This window comes from Malaclemys terrapin, chromosome 17 (assembly GCF_027887155.1).
Source record: "Malaclemys terrapin pileata isolate rMalTer1 chromosome 17, rMalTer1.hap1, whole genome shotgun sequence".
Lineage (NCBI taxonomy): Eukaryota > Metazoa > Chordata > Testudines > Emydidae > Malaclemys > Malaclemys terrapin.
In genome coordinates this window covers 6,313,678-6,336,368 of record NC_071521.1, presented here as the reverse complement: position 1 = coordinate 6,336,368, position 22,691 = coordinate 6,313,678, and the positions used below count along the sequence as shown (strand labels likewise).

The window sequence follows — 22,691 nt, the reverse complement described above, 5'->3', positions numbered from 1 at the left end:
ACGTTAACCCCTGAGAGCATGGACTTCTGTCCCATATTCTGTTTCATTCACAAAGGATCAAAGCCTGTCCCAACTTCAGAGGTCTCAGAGAGCCCTGATCCAATGCAAGTGGTTGGTTCTACTGCAGAAAGGGGGAAGTAGGATATGGGGACCCTGCACAAGGGTCTGCTCACCTTGTGTGCCATGGAATTCTGCAGGGGTCCATTAGCCTGTCCCCCGCCCTGAGGGAAAAGCACAGAACAGCTCCACTGCCATTCTGTGGTCTGGGGGGGAGGTCAGGGGGTGGAGCCATCTATTGCTTGGCTCCAACGGAGACCCCTCATTCACTGAGTGACCTCTCCTGCCATATGTTGACTTCCAGAAGAGTCGAATCACAGTAAATTCAAAGCAATGGATTGCAATATGATATGAAATCACAGCTGAGCAACAAGGGTGAATTATTCTTCCAGGTTAACAGACTTAGATATAAGGGGCAAGTTCTGCACTTGGATGCCAGTATGAAAATCCCATTGAAACTGTTGAGCGCCATAGAGCCAATACAGCCAAGGGAACATTTGGCCCTAATCTATGTTTATAGTATACACGTGTCTGAAGATCATATAAGATGCAACATAATGGGTCAGGATACTGAAGGCACTAATTCCTCCTATTGAAAATGACAGTTTGTTTATGCGGAATCATTTTATGAGTCTGATGAAGTAACTGTCACATAAGCAAAATGTGCATTAACTTCCAGTTTACATGTGTAAGAAATGACTGCTAAGACCTGATCCAAAGTCCTCTGAAGTCAATAGAAAGACTCCCATTGACTTCAGTAGGCTTTGAATCAGGCCATACGTGTCTGAGAACACAGTTAAAAAATAAGTAATACCCCTTGGCTTTACCAGTGCGTTTATTTATTGTGCGTAGACAATGATTGACATATTTAACATCACATCCAGCATTCATTAAGATCACCCGAATACAGGGTTTAAGTACTAATGGATTCCAAGCTCTTCCTAAATTCACTGGAAGGATACTTTAAATCCAGCAAACGTGTGACTGTATTTCCAGGACAAATGTGAACTCCAAACGAGACTCGGACATCACTTACATGGGTGTAAAAAAACTCCAGGGGTCTGAAATCCTTCCACTGCAAGGTAAGAAACAAACGATTTTTTGCAATAAAGTTTGTGTGTTTGTGTAACACCGTAGAAGGGTTGACTCATGGCTGGTGTGCCCCCTTATGGCTGGATGTGGAAGTAGCAGACTCTCCTCCTCTGCCCTGCCAACAGTTAGTTGCTCCAGCCCTGTGATGGCCAGCATCTTCTCACACCTCAGCCTTTCAGTCAGGTCATGTTTAGTCTCACCCCTTCCATGGTAAACACAGAGTCCAATAAACTAAACTCAAATGAACATAACTCCTTGCTGCTACCCAGGCTCGCTCATCTGCGGGCTCTTCACCCCTTCCCAGGCTCTGCAGGGATGTTCTTCCACACTTTTGCAATGATGCCTCCCAGGGCTTTCTCCCTGGAGGTCTAGCTCTAAACTCAATAGTCCTTCTTCCCTTGTGTCAGGGTGTGGTGCTTCCACACCACCTTATCCAGTGGATCAGAGGGGACCCCAGATCCTCCCTGTCCTTTGGGTTCTAGTCCAGGCAGGGACCTTGTGGTGAGCAGCTAAGATTTTCTGTCTCTCTGGATTTCATCCTACCTTGGTCTTCTTTCAGGCCCTTTCCCACAGCCCCTTCCAAAGCTTGCTGCGCATCTTCCTCTAAGTCCTTCCTTTACTCTCTACCAACTAGAGATGGACTGCAGAGTTCTTCCCCTCTCTCCCAGCAGCCTCCTTCTCATCTGGGCTTCCTCCCTTTATGCTCCCCACACGGTTCCTTCCCCAGTTGGGCTTAATACAAATTAATAATAATAAGAAGAGTTGTAACCAGGTGAATTAATTGCTCTATCTTCAGTTATCTCTTTTATTACTAGTGTGAGATACATCACAAAAACACTTGCAGATGAGTCACATCCCCCTTTAGCAGCCAGTCCTCATAAAAGATAACAGCCTACTATTGCTACCAGGTAGTGGAATTACTCCTTTAGCTCAAATGATAGATGTCTGTGCTTTCGTGGTGAAAGTCCTGGATTTAAACCCTTCTAATTAACCATACTGGAGGTTATTATATTTGCTCACTCATTACATTATTTAGCTCTTCAATGTTACCTGGCCTATTTTAAATTTATGCACAATATGATATTAAAAATAGTGCTTGCCTTGACTGCACAGTTAGTGTTATTGACTTTGAAATGAAAAATACAAGTGTGAATAGAAGGTGTAGCTTGAGTAGGAAAGTACTACATATATATTATATAAAAAAATCAGTATTTGCCAGATGGAAAAAGTTAATACCTGGAGGGTGAGAAATGTTGTTTGCAAATTTCTAAAAGATTCTTGCAAACAGCAGAATGAAAAGAAAAAGAGAATAGGCCCCAGTCTTGCAGCTGGCTCCCCACAGGCACTCCCAGATCGAGACTGATTGAAGTAAGGGAGGAAAGGCCCTAGGAGGAAAAGATTGCAGGATTTGAAGGCTCAAGTACTTGACTGTAACCATTTAAAATAAAACTAAATGACTGTCATGATCGCTGATTTTGGCAGATGTTCCAGTCAACGAAGAAGAAGCGAAAGTATCTGCACCATATGAGAAAAATCCTGCTGAGGACAACCAGTTGATTAGGCATGTGGACAACGATCCGTGTGATCCCTCTGATGAAGAGCATGCTTTGAAAACATATTCAGAGGGACTAGAGTACACAGAATCATCCACTGAATCACACGACTCCTCTCTGAGATGTGAGAGTGTAAACTCATACCACTCCCTCCCTGAATTTCACAAAGTGACTGCGGTTCGGATCGACGTCTCAGAAAGCTCTGTTTCAGACGCTGAATTAGAAGCTGAGGACACAGATATCAGCCTCCCTGAGGAGTTTACCATCCAGCAACAACTGTGTGGTGGCGATGATGCTGATGCGTTTCCTAACCCTTTGACAAAGGCACAGATAGCAGTAAGTGACGGAAATGAATTATTATCCAGTGATATATGTGATGAACAAGTGCCCCACGATGATTGCAATCGTGAGGCCTCATCGCTCTTTCATGGCTCTGAAAAACGTCTTGGAGATGTTTCAGAATATGAGTGTGCTTATGAATCACATTCTGTCACTTCCTCAAACAGCGAAAAGCCAACGCTAAGTGCCTCAGGGAGAGAAGAACCATTTTCCTTTCAGTTCGATAACACTGCTAATGGAAGGAGCAAGCCGTACTTGGAAGCTTCAGCTCTATTGCCTTGCTCAGAAAACTGCCGTGTAAACAAGATCCCCTCTCAGGGAAAATCTGAGCAGCATTCAGATTCATCATCCAGCTCCTTATTGTATAATGACGATTTTTGTACCGAGGAGACCTTTGAACAACAGGATTCTGAAATTAGCAAAGCGGAAAAGGATGGTGAAAGTTATGGTTTATCTGTTGGTCAGAGTAAAGTAGCGTTCACGTGGTTTCCATCCGAAAGTTCCCTGAAGCATCTAGATGCTGTTTCTGAGCAGTTCAATAACTGTGTATTGCTTCCACCTAAAAAATCCATGACAAATGAACAGATGCTATTGTTTCCTGTAGACTCTTCACTAGCCTCCAGAGACTTGTCAGGTTTAGAGGAAGCTAAAACTAATCAGACAGAACTTTTAACTGAAGGACACATATCCAACAAACCAAACGAAATTGCCTCGCCACACTTATCAATGCCCACAAGTTCTGAAGAGGCTCCTAGAGAAGCTGAAGTCAGTTCATTTGACACACAAACCTTTCAAAGGGTGGCTGCACAAAATCAAAATAACTCAGCAAGAGAAGGACAAACCTTCAAGAAACCTGAGATGGTGCCACTTTGTTCTATCACCTCCAAAAAGCAGTTGCCACAAGCAAGGCACTGCCCTTCTGAGAGTGAAGATGATATGATTTTTATCAGTGATGAGGTTCCGCCTCCTATTGATAAAGATACCTTGTCAGAAATACTGTCTCCTGTTGACGAAGTGCTATCCTATGGAAGTGTTGATTTACCATCATCTAATAAAAAGGATTTGTCATTGTACAGTGAGGACCTTCCCACACCCCCAGAAGAGGTAGGTGGGATAAAAAGTGGGGACATTAGCTTCAGCACAGAAGACTTCCCTTCTCCACCAGAACAAATGACATTCTCCGAGATGAGAGATTCACACTATTCTCTGAATGAAGATGTGTCAGGACAAACAGACGAGTTACCCTCATTAGGTGATAGCACTATACCTGAAGAATTGCCCCCACCATCTCCAGAGTTAATGGATGTTTTTTCAGCTCAAGACAGGACTCTCTCTGGATGTTGTTCGGGTAAAGAAATTATTTCAGGCGGAAAGGAGGACTTATTAGAACATGTGACAGCGGAAAACGAGACAACATTGCAGCCATTAGGCTCACTCTGTATGTCAAGTCCCACTTCTTCAGAACAAGCCATTAAAAGGCCGGAACATTTAAAGAAACAAAGCAAGCCATTTTTAACGCTGTCCAAAGCTCAGGAAGATCATGATGACCCATTATTATCATTTGAAGTTGGAGACAGAGTATTAGTGAAGCACATCCAGCCAGGTACGCTGATGTTCAAGGGATGTACCTCTTTCGATGAAGGTTATTGGGCTGGCGTGGCACTTGACAAACCAGAGGGTGATCATGATGGAACTTATGGAGGAGTGAAATACTTCGTGTGCGCTAAATATTTTGGCATCTTTGTCAGACCTGATCAAATTTCACATCTCTTGGAGGATAATGAAAAGAGTTCTGATTACTCCAGGAATGAAGACTCATTCTCTGATGATGGATCATCCAGGGGGGACTACAAACGTGCTGATGATAACCAGCAGGGAACAGGATATACAGAGCAGAAACCTGAAGACACATACAGTGCACGAGGTTCAGCATTGAAAGAAAACAAGTCTAGGTCACATACGTCCATGCCATCAGGAAAAGAGCACAAAGGACAGTTTCCTACCAATGAGCAGTATATATCTAATGAATTCACTTGTCAAGCTGACTTTGTATGTTTAGAATCAGAGAAGGAAACAAGAGAGCTAACACAGAGAAAGAAAGAGACAATTGCAGAAGATGTGCTTCCAGTGAGAAATAAAGACAGTAACACAGAAGAAGTAAACAAGAGCAAACGCATTAGTTGCTCGTTGAAAGATCAAGAAAGAAATAAACTGGCTGATGATATCTCAAGCGAGCTCACAAAAAAACTTTTGTATGACACTTTAAGTGCATTTTCTGATACAACCGAACACAAATATAAGAGTGCCTTTGAAAGAGAACTGCGGAATCATGTTAAAGGCCTAAAAAAAGAAGGCAATCACAGCACTAGCTTATCAGAGCGATCAGCTGAAGTTTTGGATGTCTTACGATGTGACTTTGACACACTTAGCATTCATGGGCCTCACACAGCACAAACAGTAGCAGAAAAAATTGTAACTAAATTTGTAGATGATGCAGTGAAAGAATATAAGAAAATTAAAAGGAAACAAGGAGCTAAAGCAGACACGATGTTTCACCTATCTTCTGAGATTCCTCAAGGCACTTTGCCAGTAAGTATAGACTCAGGAGTTTCTTTGTCTTCTAGATATATCTGTTTAGGCCTTGATCCTGCAGTTGGGCATTTGCAGGCAGACCTTTGCGCTTGTCAAGTTGGTTTTTTTTGCCATCAGGAAGTTATATAATGTCAAGAGAACAATTAGGGCCAAATTCTACTTGGGAACGTGCAAGAGAATCCTGAATGTGGCTCCCTTCCAACCTCTGAGGTAATGCTCTGCCCAGGGAGGGGCATTCCAGAGAGGCAGTTAAGGATCAGGGGACATGCTCAGCGTGATTCTTGCATAGACCATGCTCACTTTGACCCATCGCAGAGTAACTCCATCACGTGCAGAGCACCCTGCAATCAGCAGAGGTGTGTGGGTGTGGTGGGTTGTGCGTGGAGCCAAAGACAGTGACAGTTAAAACTTTTGTGCAGCATTAATGTACATCTGCTTGGGGGTCAGTTATACTGTAATCTGGCTCTTAGCTGTTAAGCTTAAATGGCTCTTTAAATATTAGCAAACTGAATACCTCTTAAAATTGGGAAAAAATACAAATGTAAATGCAATGGATTTTTCTTTTTCTTTTCTTTTTTTTCCCTTCCAGTTCCTTATTAAGATCCTCGATGCTGGTGTTTTTGGAAGCTCTGAAGATTTTGATCAGCTCAATACTATCCAACATACCAAGGAGATAAAAACTCAAAGGCAAACTCAGCATAGATTAGATCACTGGCACTCAGCTCCTTGGAAGAAAACAATGGAGGTTCCTCTGGTGGTACCACATAATAGTTCACATGTTAAGATACTGTCTGCACATGCAGTAGATGAACTATGGACGCCTCAAAACATTTGTTCAAATTCTAGGAGGATCCATGTGCCAAAGGATTCTGAATGTAATGACATCTCAGATGACGATCTGGAAGCAGAAAGCAAGAGGATTTACAATCAGGTATTTTTAAAGCGTTAGCTGCGGTTTAATATTTCCAGTTTTTTAAAAATGAAAATTGCTTTTTAAGGAGCACCTAACTTCAATCTAACTGTACCGACTATAGCAAAGGGAGACCAAAACAGGTACAGAAAAATGAAGAGTTAATACATTATTTTTATTAAGCTATTGTGAAATAAAATATAGATTGCACTAATCTGAGACAACTATTTTGTTGCCGTCCATTGGGGGACACAAAACCGACATGATTTTCAGTCCCTCCTGTTCACTATTACATGTAAAACAGCAGCAATGCCTAAACCATTCATACTTGCACAGTAGGTGCTCGGATAGTGCTGTGCTGATCGCGACTAGTATTAGGGTTCATATGTTCTTTAGATTCTGGCCACTAGAGGGTGGCACAATCATACCCACTTTAGAGATGTCAGCAATATAATTGCGTGTGGGAATCTTGCACTGAGTCCGGAGACTCCAGGGCTGTCAGTCTGGCCCCTTTCACCAGCCTTAAATTAACTTTTGAAAAAATAGCAGTGGCAGATTCAATTGATTTTGCTATTCTGTTTCCTCTTTGTTCCAGGTTATATTTGATTTAACTCACGAGCTGCTACACGCAGAATATCAGGTGACAGCAAATCCAAATCCTCTTCCGTGGCTCAAAGAAAATTTGGATTCTCGCTATTACAGACATATTTGCAGAAAAACAGATATCAGTGAGGTCAAGGTACATCATGGGGATTTAAAGGGCACAATTCTGAAAGTCAGTGTAGAGATCTGAATGTGTGATGAGTAAAATGGTAAGGAAATGTACAACACTTGGGCAAGCAGAGTGATAAGAGCACAACACAGGTGGTGATAGAGAGGGTTGATCTGAAATGCATGCATAAAAATAGAGTGAGGTGGGCAACTAATCCCTAGCACATAGACTTCTAGAGCCATTTAATTATGAATAATTAAGCTGCAGACACATATTCTACAGCCTGGAGATGTTTTTATGTTAAAAGAAATGGGAATTGGGCCTCTAAATCTCTTAGTCAGCTTTACTCAGAGGTACAGTATAGCCTTCAAAGTATTCTCACTTTAAAAACGTATTTTTGAGTAATGATGACCTTGAGCCCAAACCCAGGATTCAGCACATCCCACACCAAACCCACAAACTGTGGGACATTTCCAGATTTTGAATTTGAATTTCACAGATCAAATCAACATTTCTCATTTGCAACTTCCACATCAGTGACAAATCTTATGTGCACAGCATTACAGTTCAGCTTTGTTTTATTTATTTATTTCAAAGTCATTTATTCAGGGAGAAATTATTAAGATAATGAACTTGGAAAAGAACAGCTTGGAGATGAAGAGGAAACTCCTTAATATGACCAAGTATGGAAATTGTAAAAGGGACCGAGTGGATCTTATTCTGGTAAGCATAATGGAGATGTTTTATATTTTATATATATTAAATCTACAATCCTTACGGACTCTTGTGACAGAGCTACATTTACTTAAAATAACGTATTGAATGTTATGACTCTCCTGTCTTTATATTTACAATAATAATCCAGCATTGTCAAAGCATTAAGGCTCAGGTGATGGATTTGATTGCATGTTCTAATGGTTGCTTTCAATGGGAATTGCAGTTACTCAAAAACTCCTAAGTTTTGGCCTTGAATTAGTTCATTTTATTTCAGAGTAGCAGCCGTGTTAGTCTGTATCCACAAAAAGAACAGGAGTACTTGTGGCACCTTAGAGACTAGCAAATTTATTAGAGCATAAGCTTTCGTGGGCTACAGCATCCGAAAAAGTGGGCTGTAGCCCACGAAAGCTTATGCTCTAATAAATTTGTTAGCCTCTAAGGTGCCACAAGTACTCCTGTTCTTTTCATTTTATTTAGCTTTCTGTTTGAATGCAGAATTAAGTCCACTCATTGGGCTCAATTCTGCAAGGTTCTGAACACCATGGTCTTGCACCAGCAAAGACTTTAAACAGGTGTTTAAGCATGTGATTTCTCCACTAGACTTCACAGGAACTACTCATGCTTAAGGTAATGTGCAAAGTTGCTTTTCTGAATAGGAGACCAACTGCTCAGCATCTTGCAAAATCAAACCCTTTTTCTAGATGTCAACATTTATGTCTATGCTATATTTTTAGATTCAGGAGCTCCACAAAGAAGAATCTCAGTGGACTGACTATGCTGAGGATGAATTAGCTGTGAAGATGAGAGTAACTGAAGATATTTTTGACAGCTTGGTCCTTGATACAATAGGAGTTCTTAAAAAGATCTCTCTCAAAAGAACTTCTGATTAGATGTTTCTCTTAGAGCCCACAGTGGTGGAGGTTTTAAGCTCTGTGAGTTTCAAGGCAATGGTTCCATAAGCATATGCGTAAGAATTTTCATTCTGAACTTTGCATCCAATACCAGCATCTCCTGGCTAAGTTATATGTTCATGTTAACAGTGAAAAGGGTGCAAACAATTGACTTACAGGGATGAAAAAATATCACCCCCCCCTTATGCACTGTAGATAATGTCTTCATGGCAGTGCCACATATTCTGCTCCAAAAGGCCAAGAAGGGGTCAGCCGAAAGGAGGGGCCACCACATCTGTGTTTAGGCAGATCCTGTGACCCCCTACACACCTATAGAGAGGCTGTGGTCATTGTGGCAACCTACAGGCTGGAGTTGCAGTAGCAGCAGCTACAGAGGGGCTCACCAGCAGTTCTTCACTCTGACCCTGGATTGTGGAAGTGGATTTGATTTCCTTAACCCCCTCCAAGCTCTCCCTAATTTCTCAGGATTTACGCAGGTGGAACGGATTTTGTTCACATTTGAGACCACGATTCCTGCTCTCTGCACTAATATCGGCCCTACTGCTCATGTGCCTTAGAACCATGCTGTCCCCTCTGCTGGTTGTGCTAAACCCTTCAGTTTCTTGAGATATTTAAGATTAAATTGGAGAAAGCAAAATGAAACTGGAGCAAGAACATACTGTACAGAATGCTCCTGCCCTGGCTGGGGTAGGCAAATGATCAAGTAAGTATTTCTGTTTCAGTGTCTGTGCTCTTATGTAAATAAGACACATACCAATTGTCTGTACACTGTGATGCACTTTAAATGGGATACTTCCTATCAGCAGCCCAGTTTGATGAATGCTGTATATATTTATGCAAATAATTAGGTCTTTGGTATGCATTTAGCACATGTGAGTTTGTTTGAATTATTATAATCCCCCTAAAAAGAATGTATGCTGAGCATGTATGACTTGCCTTGGGATGAGCAAAATTGGGAAACTGAGGAAGTAGAAGAGGAAAATAGGATGTTCACATTCCTTGATCCAGATAAGGTTTCCATGTGTGCCCTGTACTTGAATTTTTTTCATATTCAGAGAAGGCCAATGACTTTGTTACTGTTTTAAACAAACATTGGCCAGTAGAGACTAGGGGTCTGATTTGTTTGTATATGATTTGTTAATTGGTGTTTTATTTAATTTATCAATATACAGAAAATGCTTAAAACTGAGGAATCAAATAATTAGTTCAGTTGATTTATTAAATCCTACTCATTCAGGGAATCAAGATAATTAATTTAATATAAATTATATGTAACTGTTTATATTTAAGGCACAATATTTAAGATTTGGAATTGTTGGACAAGATGTAATGCAAATGTATTTTGTGTTAATATTTTTAAATATAGATACTTCATACTGCAGTTTTCAAATTGATTTGTTAGGCTTCTGAACAACTTAAATAAAACCTTTCTTTTTTAACTATTTTCATCACAGACTGGAATGGATTGAATACCATATGTTAATACATTTATATTATTTTATTAGATACCCATTTATATCACAATAGTGCCTAGTGGCACCAATAAGAGATTAAAGTCCCATTGTGCTAGGAATTGTACATCCATAACATGAAAAGAGCTTACAAATGTAGGTAAAGATTTGTGCATGTCCTTAACTTCATGCATTATAGTCCTTGTGCACTCAATGGGACTGTTCACATTGCATAAAGTTAAGCATGTGTGAAAGTCTTTGCAGATTCAGTCCCTAAGTAAAGCAAATAGTGGAATGGGCAATTCTGACATTCAGCTGCAATATTAAAATATATTCAATTATTCAGATAGTTCTGGTGAAATTAGCATGTTGTGGGGTACAAGTAGAGGCACTACCACAGAAACACACATTCTAGGCCAGATCCTTAGCTGGTGTAAATCAGCATTGCTGCACTAACTTCAGTGAAGATGTCAAATTATACCAGCTAAGGAGTTGGCTGGACTTTCTTGTGTTTAAATTCTCATTCTTAATGTACCACTAATGGAGCCCTCAGTGAAAAGTGACCCAGCCAGAATTGATGTCAGCTATGCACAGGTGTTCACCCCAGTGTGTGGGTTGCACTGACTCCAAAAAAAGGCTAACCATCATGTCACTCTCCTCCAATTCAAAGCTACTGTAGACAGCAAGTGCTGACGTAATAACCCCAGCAGTGCAAATTGCCCTCCCACCCTCATTGCAGAAGACATCAGTTTTTTCCCCAACAATTCTGTTGGTACACAGAAGGAGTTGCTAAAGCTCCCACAAGCCACTGCTTTGGGAAGCTTTGATGGGAACTGTTTGATAGATACCAAGAGGGAAATGTGTTGCAATTTTTTACTAGAGAGCGATATGTGAGTGCAGGATAGAACTTGCAACCAAAACAAGGTGGCTGTCGTGGACTCTGGCACCATTCCTGTTTACATGCGTGCCATCCTACTGGTTCAGTTACAGTGGTTAGATTCTCTACTGTAGAAACAAGCTTTGGGACCAGCTACCCTTTCCTGTCACCACGGTGACCTGACCTCTGCCCTTTGTACCTTTTGAATGAATTGAAATTAAAACTCTCGAGGGTGAAGGTTCTAACAGAATCAAAGGGCAAAACCATCTGATGGAGTGAGAAGTAAGAACTGGCCTTTCGGCTGTTTCCAAATGACTTGAAAAAAGGAGGGACAGAAGAAGAAGAGAAGCAGCTACGTGCGCTGAACATTTTGAATCCCATTTTGAACATCTGGTTGAGGGAAGGGTGTCCCTGCGTCACTTCTCACAGACTGAGGCAGCTTGGAAGAATGATAATGCCAAAAGAAATGTGATGGAACCCACACTCCCTTCAGTATGATGCTCTGGTCCCTAGCTAGTAGCAACTGGACCACATAGAGAAGTTGCTGAGCCTGCTACAACCTTGGCTAACAGTACAGGGTCTTTTAACTTAGGTAGAAGAGGCTCATGCTTTGGTTTCCCAGGTTCACTCCCTGATGCCAGTGACCCACCCACGGTGCAGTGTTACATGCCCTCTGCCCTTTTGGGGAGGTTAATTTTCCTATTTTATCCTCATGGTAATTCAGCTCTTTGTTCCAACAATAAGGTTTTCTTATTGTCAGTACAACAGGATTTGGCCTTCCATGCTTGTCTTCCTGCACAAATGGCTTTGTCACCAGTGGTTTGTAACCACTGTTGTGTATTTTATTTGTGTTATAGCAACAACCACCACCACCCTTACAGCCTCATGCAGCAATTCTAGTTACAGTGTCACAGAATCATCATCCCCTTTTGACAGAGAGAGAAGAGCTTTCCCTTTACGCTACCCAGTGCTGGTTCGCTACACACTTCCCTTCCTCCCCCAAGCACCTCCTTCCTGTGCTCTTTTTAAACTACTTCCCTGTTAATGGGCTAATTTGCACTTTAACTTCCTAACCCCAGTCTAGCCTAGTAATCAGGCACACCCCTGACTAGCCAGGCTTTCTCTGGAGGAACCTAATTGGTGCTAATAGTGACTAGAGTGCTGGCTCAAGCGCCATCTGTTAGCACTCTGTGAGTTAATAACCCATCTACCTGATGGGGGACAGTTTGCTCCTGCCCTGGTTGTACAGACAAGTTGTTGGGTACAGTAACACATCTATATATTGAAGAACCATAGTTTTCTCAAAGTTTACTTTCTTATTATTTAGTACCAGCATCATCAAGATTCCTGTTATGTATGTTAGCAATAACGAAGTGTTTTTGAGTATAATTTATATATGTGAATGAGTGCCTCAAGGGCTTGGTTGATTTTAGAGTATTCAGATTGCAGGGTTGTATGTTACACTTGAGAGAGATGACCATTACAGCAGCAATCAGGAACCTAAGTGAAGCCTGAACCTTTGCAGGATAGCTATATATAGAAGAAGGACAAAGCTATAAAGTAACTGCTGCTTGATGGGAATAAAAAGTTTATACACAGAACATGTCAGACATGTTTAATATCCTCCACCATTATGTGTACAAAGCCTTAGACTTTGGCACCCAGATATATTGACCTGTTCAGGCAGTGGCAAGACTTCAATATCAAGATTACTTTATTTCAAGGTCTAATATTTTGCTTGCCTTGGTTTTGATCAATATTAACCTCCTGGGTCAATAAATCTTGATACTAGCCTCAAGAGAAGTCATTATCTTTCATAGAAAATGATTATTTCTCAGTTAAACCCTACATTTAATTTTCCTGTAATCCATCTCTTTCAGTCTCACACATTTAACAATTCTTCTTCTGAATAAAATGTACTCTAAAATATCTTAAACATCACCGATTTAAATTCCTCGTTAGCAGTAACTAGGAGATTTTGATTAATTTAGACTTCACTATTGAAACAATCTCATTTTGTTGCATTGGATATACAATAAAAATAGAGTCAGAAAATTCTTTGGATCAAATTAAAAGATGACATAAATAGGGGCGTAAGTTACAATTCTGTAAGTAGATGTAAAGGAACATAGACTGCTAAGGGGTGGCAAAGAGGTGAGTAGCAGGTGAAACAAATAACAGGAAAATAAAGGATAAATCAAGGGGTGATACCAGCGTTTATGTTATCTCTGAATTTGTCCTGTTGGATTTTTAAGGTACAGCAGCTACAAACAACTAATATATAGCAAAAAGGGCTATATGGAAATTTGTTCTCAAAATATAGATCTAGCCAAATGCAAAAAAGTATCTGACATCCCGAGAACTTTTGCTCATTTCTGTTTCAGTGATGGTGAAACTTCAGTGTTGAACAATGTTTAACCTCCAATCAGCCCATAATGCCAGTTTCCACTGTCCACCGTCATGCTTTTTCCTACGCTGCCCCTCATGCTTGGGAGAAACTCCCTGTAAACATCTGCAAAACTAACTCATTATCTTCCTTTAAATATTTCCTTCCCAACAAACAGCCTACAAAAAATTTGACAGGGGTAAGGCAGCTGGTGTGCTGAGACCACTGCCTATCACATGGACCAATATTGTCCTATTGTTTCCTTGTACTGCATGTTGGTCCATCTTTATCCATCTGTTATCTCCTGTCTTATTCTTAGATTGTAAACTCTTTGGGGCAGGGACTGTCTTTGTTCTGTTTGTACACCACCTAGTACAATCAGGAGCGCCGCCAGCTTTTCTGCCGCCCTAAGCGGCGGAAGGTCCCGCGCCGAAATGCCGCCTCCCACAGAGGCGGCGGAAGGTCCCGCTGCCAAAAGACCGCCGTGGTCACCGCCCCCCAAATTGTAGTGCCCTAGGTGACCGCCTTGGTTGCCTAATGGGTTGTGCCGGCCCTGAATACAATGGGGTCCTGGCCCAGGATTAGAGCACCAAGGCATTAGATAACAAATAATAATAATCATGTAAAGGACACTTTCAAATATGCACAATGAATTTGTGACTGGACTGAGAATCACCATCCCTACTAACCCTAACACAGTGGGGATTAGATTCGCAAATACATGGGGTTTTTGTTGCTGTTTGGGTGGGTTTTTTTAAAACCCACCATCATGGACACACCTGAGCTGGTTGTATGAGGAGTTTCAGAAGTAGTGGAAGGTCAAAGGCATGAATCTCATTTCTATTAATTATTCTGCTCCTTCCTGGCATTTCTATAGTTTGCACAGGAGTGAATTTCACCCCTTAGAAGCAGCCACAGAGGCCAGCCGAAGGTCTATGCCCTCAAAATAGGATGTATAGGCCCTTGTATTGGTCCTCTGTGAATTTTACCCAAAGTTGTTGGGCTTTTTATTCTTTTGGCTTGATTATATGGGGAAATTGACCAGCAGCACTATAGTGGTATAATTATACCACTATAGCAATGTTGATATCGCCCGTCCCCTCTGTGTGGACACTGTTCTGGAGCAAAAGTCACTTTATTCCAGAATAGTGTGTCCACATGAGGAGTTATACTGGCATAGCTACAGCATTATCATAGAATCATAGAATATCAGAGTTGGAAGGGACCTCAAGAGGTCATCTAGTCCAACCCCCTGCTCAAAGCAGGACCAATTCCCAGCTAAATCATCCCAGCCAGGGCTTTGTCAAGCCGGGCCTTAAAAACCTCCAAGGAAGGAGACTCCACCACCTCCCTAGGTAACGCATTCCAGTGTTTCACCACCCTCCTAGTGAAATAGTTTTTCCTGATATCCAACCTGGACCTCCCCCACTGCAACTTGAGACCATTGCTCCTTGTTCTGTCATCTGCCACCATTATAATTATGCCACTATAGTTTCCTCATGCAGACACTATAGTTGCCAGCCAGTTTCCTCATGTAGACAAGCCCTCAGGGCTCTGCAACAAACGGCCTCTCTGCTGAAAAGGTTATTTTATTGCATAGTCAGCATCCATAGTTTTCTTGCATTTACACAGCTTGCAGAGCCATACATTTTCAGCCACATTATTCCCCATTCTTTCATCTGGTCCATTTCACTTTGCTTCACTTTTTTGCTGCAATTAAAATACATTCCCTTACCAAATATCCAGTCAAAGGACATTGCATGCACCAAATCAAAAGCATACAGTCAAATACAAACAGACAACCCAATTCTACACATTTGTTCATGAGTAGCATTTGTGTAAGTGCTACTCAGCATAAATAAAGGTGTCAGAATCTGGTCTCTGATTCTCAGATCAGCATTATTTGTTTATTTTATGTTATGTATTTGTAAGGTTCTAATCCGTGCTATAGACATCATGTGGACATTGACGTCAGTGTAAATGCAGAGTGAATTATCATGGAAGTAGATTCCATTATCTGAATTTACTCTGGTGTAATTGAGATTAAAAATCTGGCCCCATATGTTTGCTATTTTACCCTGAAGTATTAAGAGGTGAGTTTGTCTGAACCCTAAAAAGCGAAAGAATTAGTTGGGTTTTGGGTGACTTCATTCTTTATTTGAATCTATGAGAGTTCTTAGAGTCCTTTGAATTCTCCCTCTGGGGAACATTCTCTCTTTCTCTCTCTTTGGTAATGTAATGAAAATCCTTAATCCTACATCTACAAATGAAAGGAGGCTTTGGTATGTTTGCTACTGCTACAGGAGGTGTTAGAAATGCATTACTAGCTCAGAACCAATCTGACTTAAAAAGGACAGTATTTCAAAAGTCCTCTTTAGAACTTGGGGAGTTCTGGTCAGCCTTTTTATCATGTCCTGTGTGCTGAAAGAACTTTAAAGTACTGTAGTTCCATTAGTGTCTCTCTCCTGCTGAGTTCTACAATTTAAAATATGATTCTTAGTAGGATTGATCCCAACTCCTCACAGCCACAGTTTTAAACTGTTCTTCTCCATGAGCCAGGAAGAAATGTCATGAAGGTAAAAACTTTTATTTTCATAATAAATGTATAATTTTTAAAATAAACCATAGACATGTTTCTGGTGTTTGTTCATTCTCCTGCACTTCCATGACAACATCTCTTGTTACTTAATTGTATAGTCAATAATTTCCTTGGAAAACAAGGCCAGGCTTTAGAATATGCAAAACAATTTTTAGCTATTATTACCAATGGACGCACTAGTCCAGCCACTGTGGGGTTCTTAACTGTGACCCCCTTTATGCGCCTCTGATTGTATATGGGGGGGGGCATAGGAGGCAGAACAGGCCCTGGAAAATTGTGCCTGTACAGGGGTGTGCTGGTGCCCTAGGGTGACCAGACAGCAAGTGTGAAAAATCGGGACAGGCGGTGGGGGGAAATAGGAGCCTATATAAGAAAAAGACCCAAAAATCGGGACTGTCCCTATAAAATCGGGACATCTGGTCACCCTATGGTGCCCACACACAGAGCCCCCAGAGTAAGGACATGCTGAAGGAGTGACTGAACATGAATGGGAGAATATTGGTGGTAGAAGAGGAAGTGTCTGGAATGCTGATTGTCAAGCTTTTCTGGGCCACTGAGTAGCCCAGTGACAACTGTGGTCGTAGCCACCATAAATTAGGGCAGATTCTAATTTGGGAGCAGGGAATTCTGCCCCATTTTGAAGTGTGTGTATGGGGGAATTTTTTTCAGTCGGGGAATTATAAGAAGATTGATTTTGAGATACTTTTGAAGCAGCACCCCCTTTATAATGCAAGTTTTGGCTGTGAGTGTGTGTTTCCATGCAACATTTTACAGTGCTTCTGAGTCTCACCAGTGTAAGGGAGAAACTCAGCTTTTTTGGGGGGAGTAGACTCCACTTCATTTATATGGAGCTTTCCTTCATTTAGGGCAGGCAGGACAGCTTCATTTGAGGGCATAAGATGAAATTTTTTTGGTGGGGGACAATTCTCAGGGCAGCACCCCTCTGTTTTCAGGGGGATACCTATTCTCATTTTGCAGGGTCTCCCCTCATTTGAGTGATTGTTTTGGGGTGTCACTCTCCATTTTGGGGATGACTCCCTCATTGGAGTGAGTTTCTTTGAGTGACTCTCCCTCACTTGGAGGCAGCGTTCCCCAATTCTCACAATCTTATCTCGACTCTCATGATATTTGACATTTTTCTTAAAGTCCCAGCTCCTGGAATCTTGTGATTAGGTGCAACTTGTGGCTGTCAAGTAAATAAAAAAGCCAGTAAGTTTCTAGGCCTTGTGGCTGCAGAGAAAAGCTCAAAGACAGAATCCCCTAAAGGCTTGAAAGCCAGGAGGCAAATAAACAGAATCCAAAATGTATTATTTATATCCCTTCATTTTTGAAGGCTTGGGGCTGGCAATGCTGAGTGGGGGATGTTGATTCTGGCTGACCCCCCCACATCTGTGGGGCAATGCCCTGTGTGGAGAGGTGGGGTCTGATTCGGGGTGACTCCCCCTCATCTGTGGGGCAGTCAGTGCAGAAGTCCTAGTGTGGGGGGAGGGCTGATTCGGGGTGACTCCCCCCTGATCTGTCGTGCGTGTCAAATGTGTATAGGCAGGGGGGGGACTAATTCGGAGTGACTCCCCTCAGCCGAGGGGCGTGACAGTGCGGAAGCCCTGGGGGGCGTGTCTCGCGGACCCCGCCCCTCCTGCGTGCCAACCCCAGCCGGGTGCCGGTTGCTAGCCTAGGCCCGTCCCCAGGCCCGGCCTGTTGCTAGGGCGAGCGGCGGCCGGACTCCCCCGCCCCTCGGCTCCCAACATGGCGGCGGGTGGTGCAGGCGGCGGCTGCCCCCCGGCCCCGCTGCTGCTGCTGGGGCTGGTGGCGGCGGCCGGGCTGGGCGGGGAGGCGGCGCGGCTGTACCGGCCCGGGGAGGACCCGCTGACCGTGTTGGAGGCGGGCACCGTGCGCCGGGCGCTGCTCAACTCCTCGGCCGCCTGGGTGCTGCAGTTCTACAGCTCGTCGTGCGGCCACTGCATCGGCTTCGCCCCGACCTGGCGGGCCCTGGCCGGGGACGTGAAAGGTGAGTCCGGGAGCCCCCCGATCCCTTCCCCGGGGAGCCCAGCCGCGCCTCCTCCGCACCGCCTCGGCCAGGGACGTGACCCTCTGCCCGCCCTCCGGCTGGGGATGTGCCTGTAGCCCCCCCCCCCATTCCTACCCCCTCGCCCCCACTGCAGCACTTCGCCCTGGCTGCACATGGGAGAGAAGATTTCAGTCTCTCCTACTCCCCCCACCTTGTACCCCACCGTGTACCCCCTCAGCCCCTCCACCCACAACAGCTTTGCCCTGCCCTTGAGATCTCTGCGTTGGGATGTGTAAAGTAATGGGGTGTCCCCCCCCCTTAACATCACTGATCCTCCCGCCCCCACAATCCCCATTCACCCAGCTAGCCACCATAATAAGCAACTGTCAAAATATGACGGGGTGCACGTAGAGAGCTGGTTTTAGTTGGTAGATCTCAAAGCAATTTACCTCCCCGCATCCCATCACCAATCCAGTCCCCATAGCAAACCCCCCTAACCTGTCTAACTTCCATCTGCCTCGCTTGTATGGGTTGCACTCCCCCTCCCCCCAGCAGAATCCTGGACAAGGACATCAACATTATACCCCAAATCCCAGTTTGCCCCCACTTTATTTTATTTACTTGTTGATTTGCAAAACACTTGTCACTATATGAAAGATCTGCTCAGAAAGGAGCAATACGTAATAAATGGCAACAACCGTAGAAATAGTGAAAAATATTTTCAAATTAAGAAAAGAATCGCTGCTTTCACTGTCCTGAAGAAGAGAATTCCACTGCTGGGGTGTTGTGTATGTGCAAATATCAAGTATCCAGGTGCTTCACAGTGTAAAAGTGGAAGCTCTAACAGCATATGTGGTATATTTAGATTGTAAACGCTTTCAGGCACTGCATCTTCCTATGTTTTGTAAAGTGCCTACCCTATTTTAAGAGCTAAACAAATAATGAAATAATAGTTTGAGCTGCAGTGCATTAATATAAAAAGGAAGACTGAACACTTGCATGGAGCTGTATAGAGAAATGAAGATAGAAAAGAATGAAGTACTGTAAAAATCCAAACTATAAGCCAAATTCTCAGAGGCATGGGGATTTACTGCTTAGATACCCTGATGATGGGCACCACCTAGGAACCTGAATAGAATTTTTGTCAAATGAAATGGCAACTGTACTAAATTCCTGTTAACAATCTTAGCATGTATGTCTTGAGAAGCCACCTTTATTTCCTTATTGTTATGAAATGCTATAGTCCTATATTGACTATAGGTTTTCACTCGGGCGCTGCCCCCCAGGAATGAACTTTCTGCTCCTATTAATGAATTTATAATATTTGATTAATGAAAAGTGCCTGGCTTTCTTTTGGGTGTTGTATAAAAATAATAAAAAGAAATTGTTTACACATCAGCATGGCACCTTGTTAATTTTATGTACAAATAGCTTTCATTGCTTATAGTTAAAACGTATATTTTCTTACTAATAACTTTTTTCAGCAACATTTTAAACTTCTCCAGTCCAGAACACTTGGAATTTTTCATCAGCAGTCTGGCTTATTGGATCACCAAACACAAGATTTATATCATCCTTGACATGAGTTTGCCTTTCCCTTCATATGAATTGCAAGACACATTTAAGAACCGACTGGTTAAATGGATGAACCTAGCCCGGTCTGAGACAGCCCTGGTGGCTAATCTGGAGGGTGGGTCCATATGCAGCACATTCAATGTGTTTCTCGCATATTGCTTGACACTGTAATGAATTTTCACTTGTGGCCTTCTGGAACACTGACTCTTACCCAGTGTGGCTGCTAGTAGTGCTATCTCTCGCTTCTGTGCTCTTACACTTAGTACAGACACTCAGGTCCCAGCACAAAGCAAAAATAAGTGCTTCATTCCAAAAGGGAGTGTTGGATAAGAATAACGATGGGAAAATAGGCGGACATTCTGTGTGTGGTGTGAGACTGCACGATGTGCCAGCAGTCATGTAATAGGACAGAATCATTTTGTAATAATCAGTATTTGATTTGTGTGCCAAAAAAGTTTTGTTACCCCTGTCCCTAGGTGTGATGTGTATTTAGTCACTTAAGATACTATTATTGTACTATTTTTACTCGTTGAGCTAGCACTGACAGTCATCTCAGAGCCATATAGCATATATACCGGAAAGGTCGCTACCACAAGTTGCTTTCAATCCAATATGACATTACTGATGACCAATCAAATGCAAATACCTTTAAAAAAAGAGAACTACCTGGGCAGTGCATTAAGCTTGATGGACTGAATGGTAGAAGTGTGGTTTGAAGAGGAATTTGAAAGAGATGGTGGAAGCTTGCCTCTCTGGAATAGAGAGGATCTTCCAACTCTTAATAGCAAAATTGGGTGATTTCCAGATAAATCTTTGCATCTTGGGACTTGTAAGGAAAGATACCTCTGTTCTCTTGTGAAATTCTGATTTATCTTATTTGGAGCCATTGTCTGTGCTTAACTTAGCACTGTATGGGTTCCAATTATTAGTTTTGAAAAAGGCTTTTTGCTTTAAATGCATCAGAGCTGGCAGCTCTTTGCAAATACAGCCATAGAGTTCAACTCAGCACTTCATAAGATTGGACCTTTGTTGAAACTTTATTTATATTATTGTGACCAACTGTGGGGTTAGGGAGAGCACCTTGTGGGAAGAGGGATTTGTGCTTCTAGCCACATCTGAAAATTTCCCCCCTAAAAGATTTACTTTTTTGTGATTGGCAGACCTTATTGCATTAGCAATTTGTCAGACCAAAATGGGCACGACTAACAGTGCAGTTGGTTAGGGCACTGTCTGAAATAACTTCTCTGTCTTAATTCTGGTCTACACTGGGGCGGGGGGGGTCGATGTAAGATATGCAACTTCAGCTATGGGAATACATCGACTTCAGCTACGCTATCTTATTTCGACTTACCTCCCGTCCTCACGGCGCAGGATCGATGGCCACGGCTCCCCCGTCGACTCTGCTTCCGCCTCTCGCCCTGGTGGAGTTCCGGAGTCGATCCGGTGGGTAGTCTGGACGTACCCTTTGTGTCTGGAAAGGTTGGTGTTAGTAGGAGACCCATGTGAACTGCCACAATGAGGAAGGAAATGGAAAATATTTCACACAGGGGGGACTACTCAGATTTATCTTTCCTGGGTGTTTTACTCAAACACTAAAATGTGTTTCAGAGCTCCTGGCCCGTGTCCACATAAGTAAATTGTACGGATTTAACAAAATTGAGTTAGAAATTTGTTTTGTGAATTTGGTGCATCCCCTTTGTGTGGCTGCTCTTAGGGCTTGTCTACATGACAACTGGAACCAAAATAACAAATTGGTTATAATTCACACTTAGTTATTTTGAGGAAAGTTTGAGTGTGGACACGCTTATTTCAGATGAAGAGTGTCATAAGCCAGAATAAATTCCCACACACAGATTTACATTGAAATAAATAAAGATGTGATTTACAACCTATTTTAGGTATTTCAGTTGTAGTTACCACATTGACAAGACATATGGATCTCTAAATCAATATAAGGCGCTCTTATACAGAAACAGTGTCTACACAAGGGGGTTGCAGTGATTGAACTAAAGCAGTTTTTACTGATCTAGTTAAATTGGTGCAGCTTTTCTATATAGAGAAGGCCTGTGCTAATGTAGTTCACTTTTATTCCTTTTCTGAAGGTCTCAAATTCTGCAGTAACAACTGCAAACTTCAAACACTGAAAGCAGGAACCATGGCTGCTTTATGCAATGCCACATACCCTGATGGAGCATCAAAACTTATATTTTCATTTAGGTATCTATCTACTCTTCCATCAAAATAAACATTAAAATTAATTTTTGAGTTGGTCCTGATGGTGCCCAATTGCTAAAATACTCAATATTAAAACAGTTTCCAGGACTGCTGCTCTATTTAAGTTTACTATTGCTATTTTTTTAAAGGCAATTAAAACTTGCCTGTAATATTTGCTTTGGGGCTGGAATTTTACATAATAGTTCTCAGTGCAAAGATAACTGAAATACCCTGTAACCACTGCTTCCGAAGCTGGCACTTGTGTCTTCCTTCTTATTTCTTAAATGAACACCTTTTCAGGAGAAGCTGTATAGTCCAGGAATAGACTTTCATGCTAGTTCTACACCTGATCATCAGGGAATACTAATAAAGGGAAGCCCTGCAATGTCTCTCTTATCTGTTACTAAACATTCATAATGGAGAAAACTGCAATGCCAGTAGTATATAAGAGAAAAAGATTTGTGAAAAGGTGTTCCCTCTTTAGTAATGTTTTGATGTTGATACGTTGGATACTTTAGAATATTAAGTGTTGACAGGTTTAATCTAAATACAGTCAATTTGACCAGCCTTTGAATTTATCGTTTGTACTTTTATATTTGCAGGGATCTATAAGGGAGGCTGGAAAATTCTTCAGAATAAGTAGTAATAGTCTTCTTTTAAATAATTTTACTGGATTTCCTTTGACACACATGAGGTAC

At 42.2% G+C, this 22,691-nt stretch overlaps 2 protein-coding genes across 4 annotated transcripts in view; both read left to right on the top strand.

Annotated features, from left to right (window-relative positions):
* CCDC187 (coiled-coil domain containing 187) overlaps window positions 1–10,316 on the top strand; it is a 66,817-nt gene extending 56,501 nt beyond the window's left edge. For both annotated transcript variants that reach the window (XM_054007869.1, XM_054007870.1), the window contains exons 24-29: window positions 1,054–1,139; window positions 2,632–5,630; window positions 6,223–6,564; window positions 7,139–7,282; window positions 7,853–7,978; window positions 8,707–10,316. In XM_054007869.1, coding sequence (XP_053863844.1) covers window positions 1,054–1,139; window positions 2,632–5,630; window positions 6,223–6,564; window positions 7,139–7,282; window positions 7,853–7,978; window positions 8,707–8,862 — 3,853 coding nt within the window. In that variant the 3' untranslated portion in view covers window positions 8,863–10,316. The remainder of the gene's footprint in view (window positions 1–1,053; window positions 1,140–2,631; window positions 5,631–6,222; window positions 6,565–7,138; window positions 7,283–7,852; window positions 7,979–8,706) is intronic.
* Window positions 10,317–17,851: 7,535 nt separating this feature from the next.
* Window positions 17,852–22,691, top strand: part of QSOX2 (quiescin sulfhydryl oxidase 2) — a 40,445-nt gene continuing 35,605 nt past the window's right edge. For both annotated transcript variants that reach the window (XM_054007538.1, XM_054007537.1), the window contains exon 1: window positions 17,852–18,204. In XM_054007538.1, coding sequence (XP_053863513.1) covers window positions 17,943–18,204 — 262 coding nt within the window. In that variant the 5' untranslated portion in view covers window positions 17,852–17,942. The remainder of the gene's footprint in view (window positions 18,205–22,691) is intronic.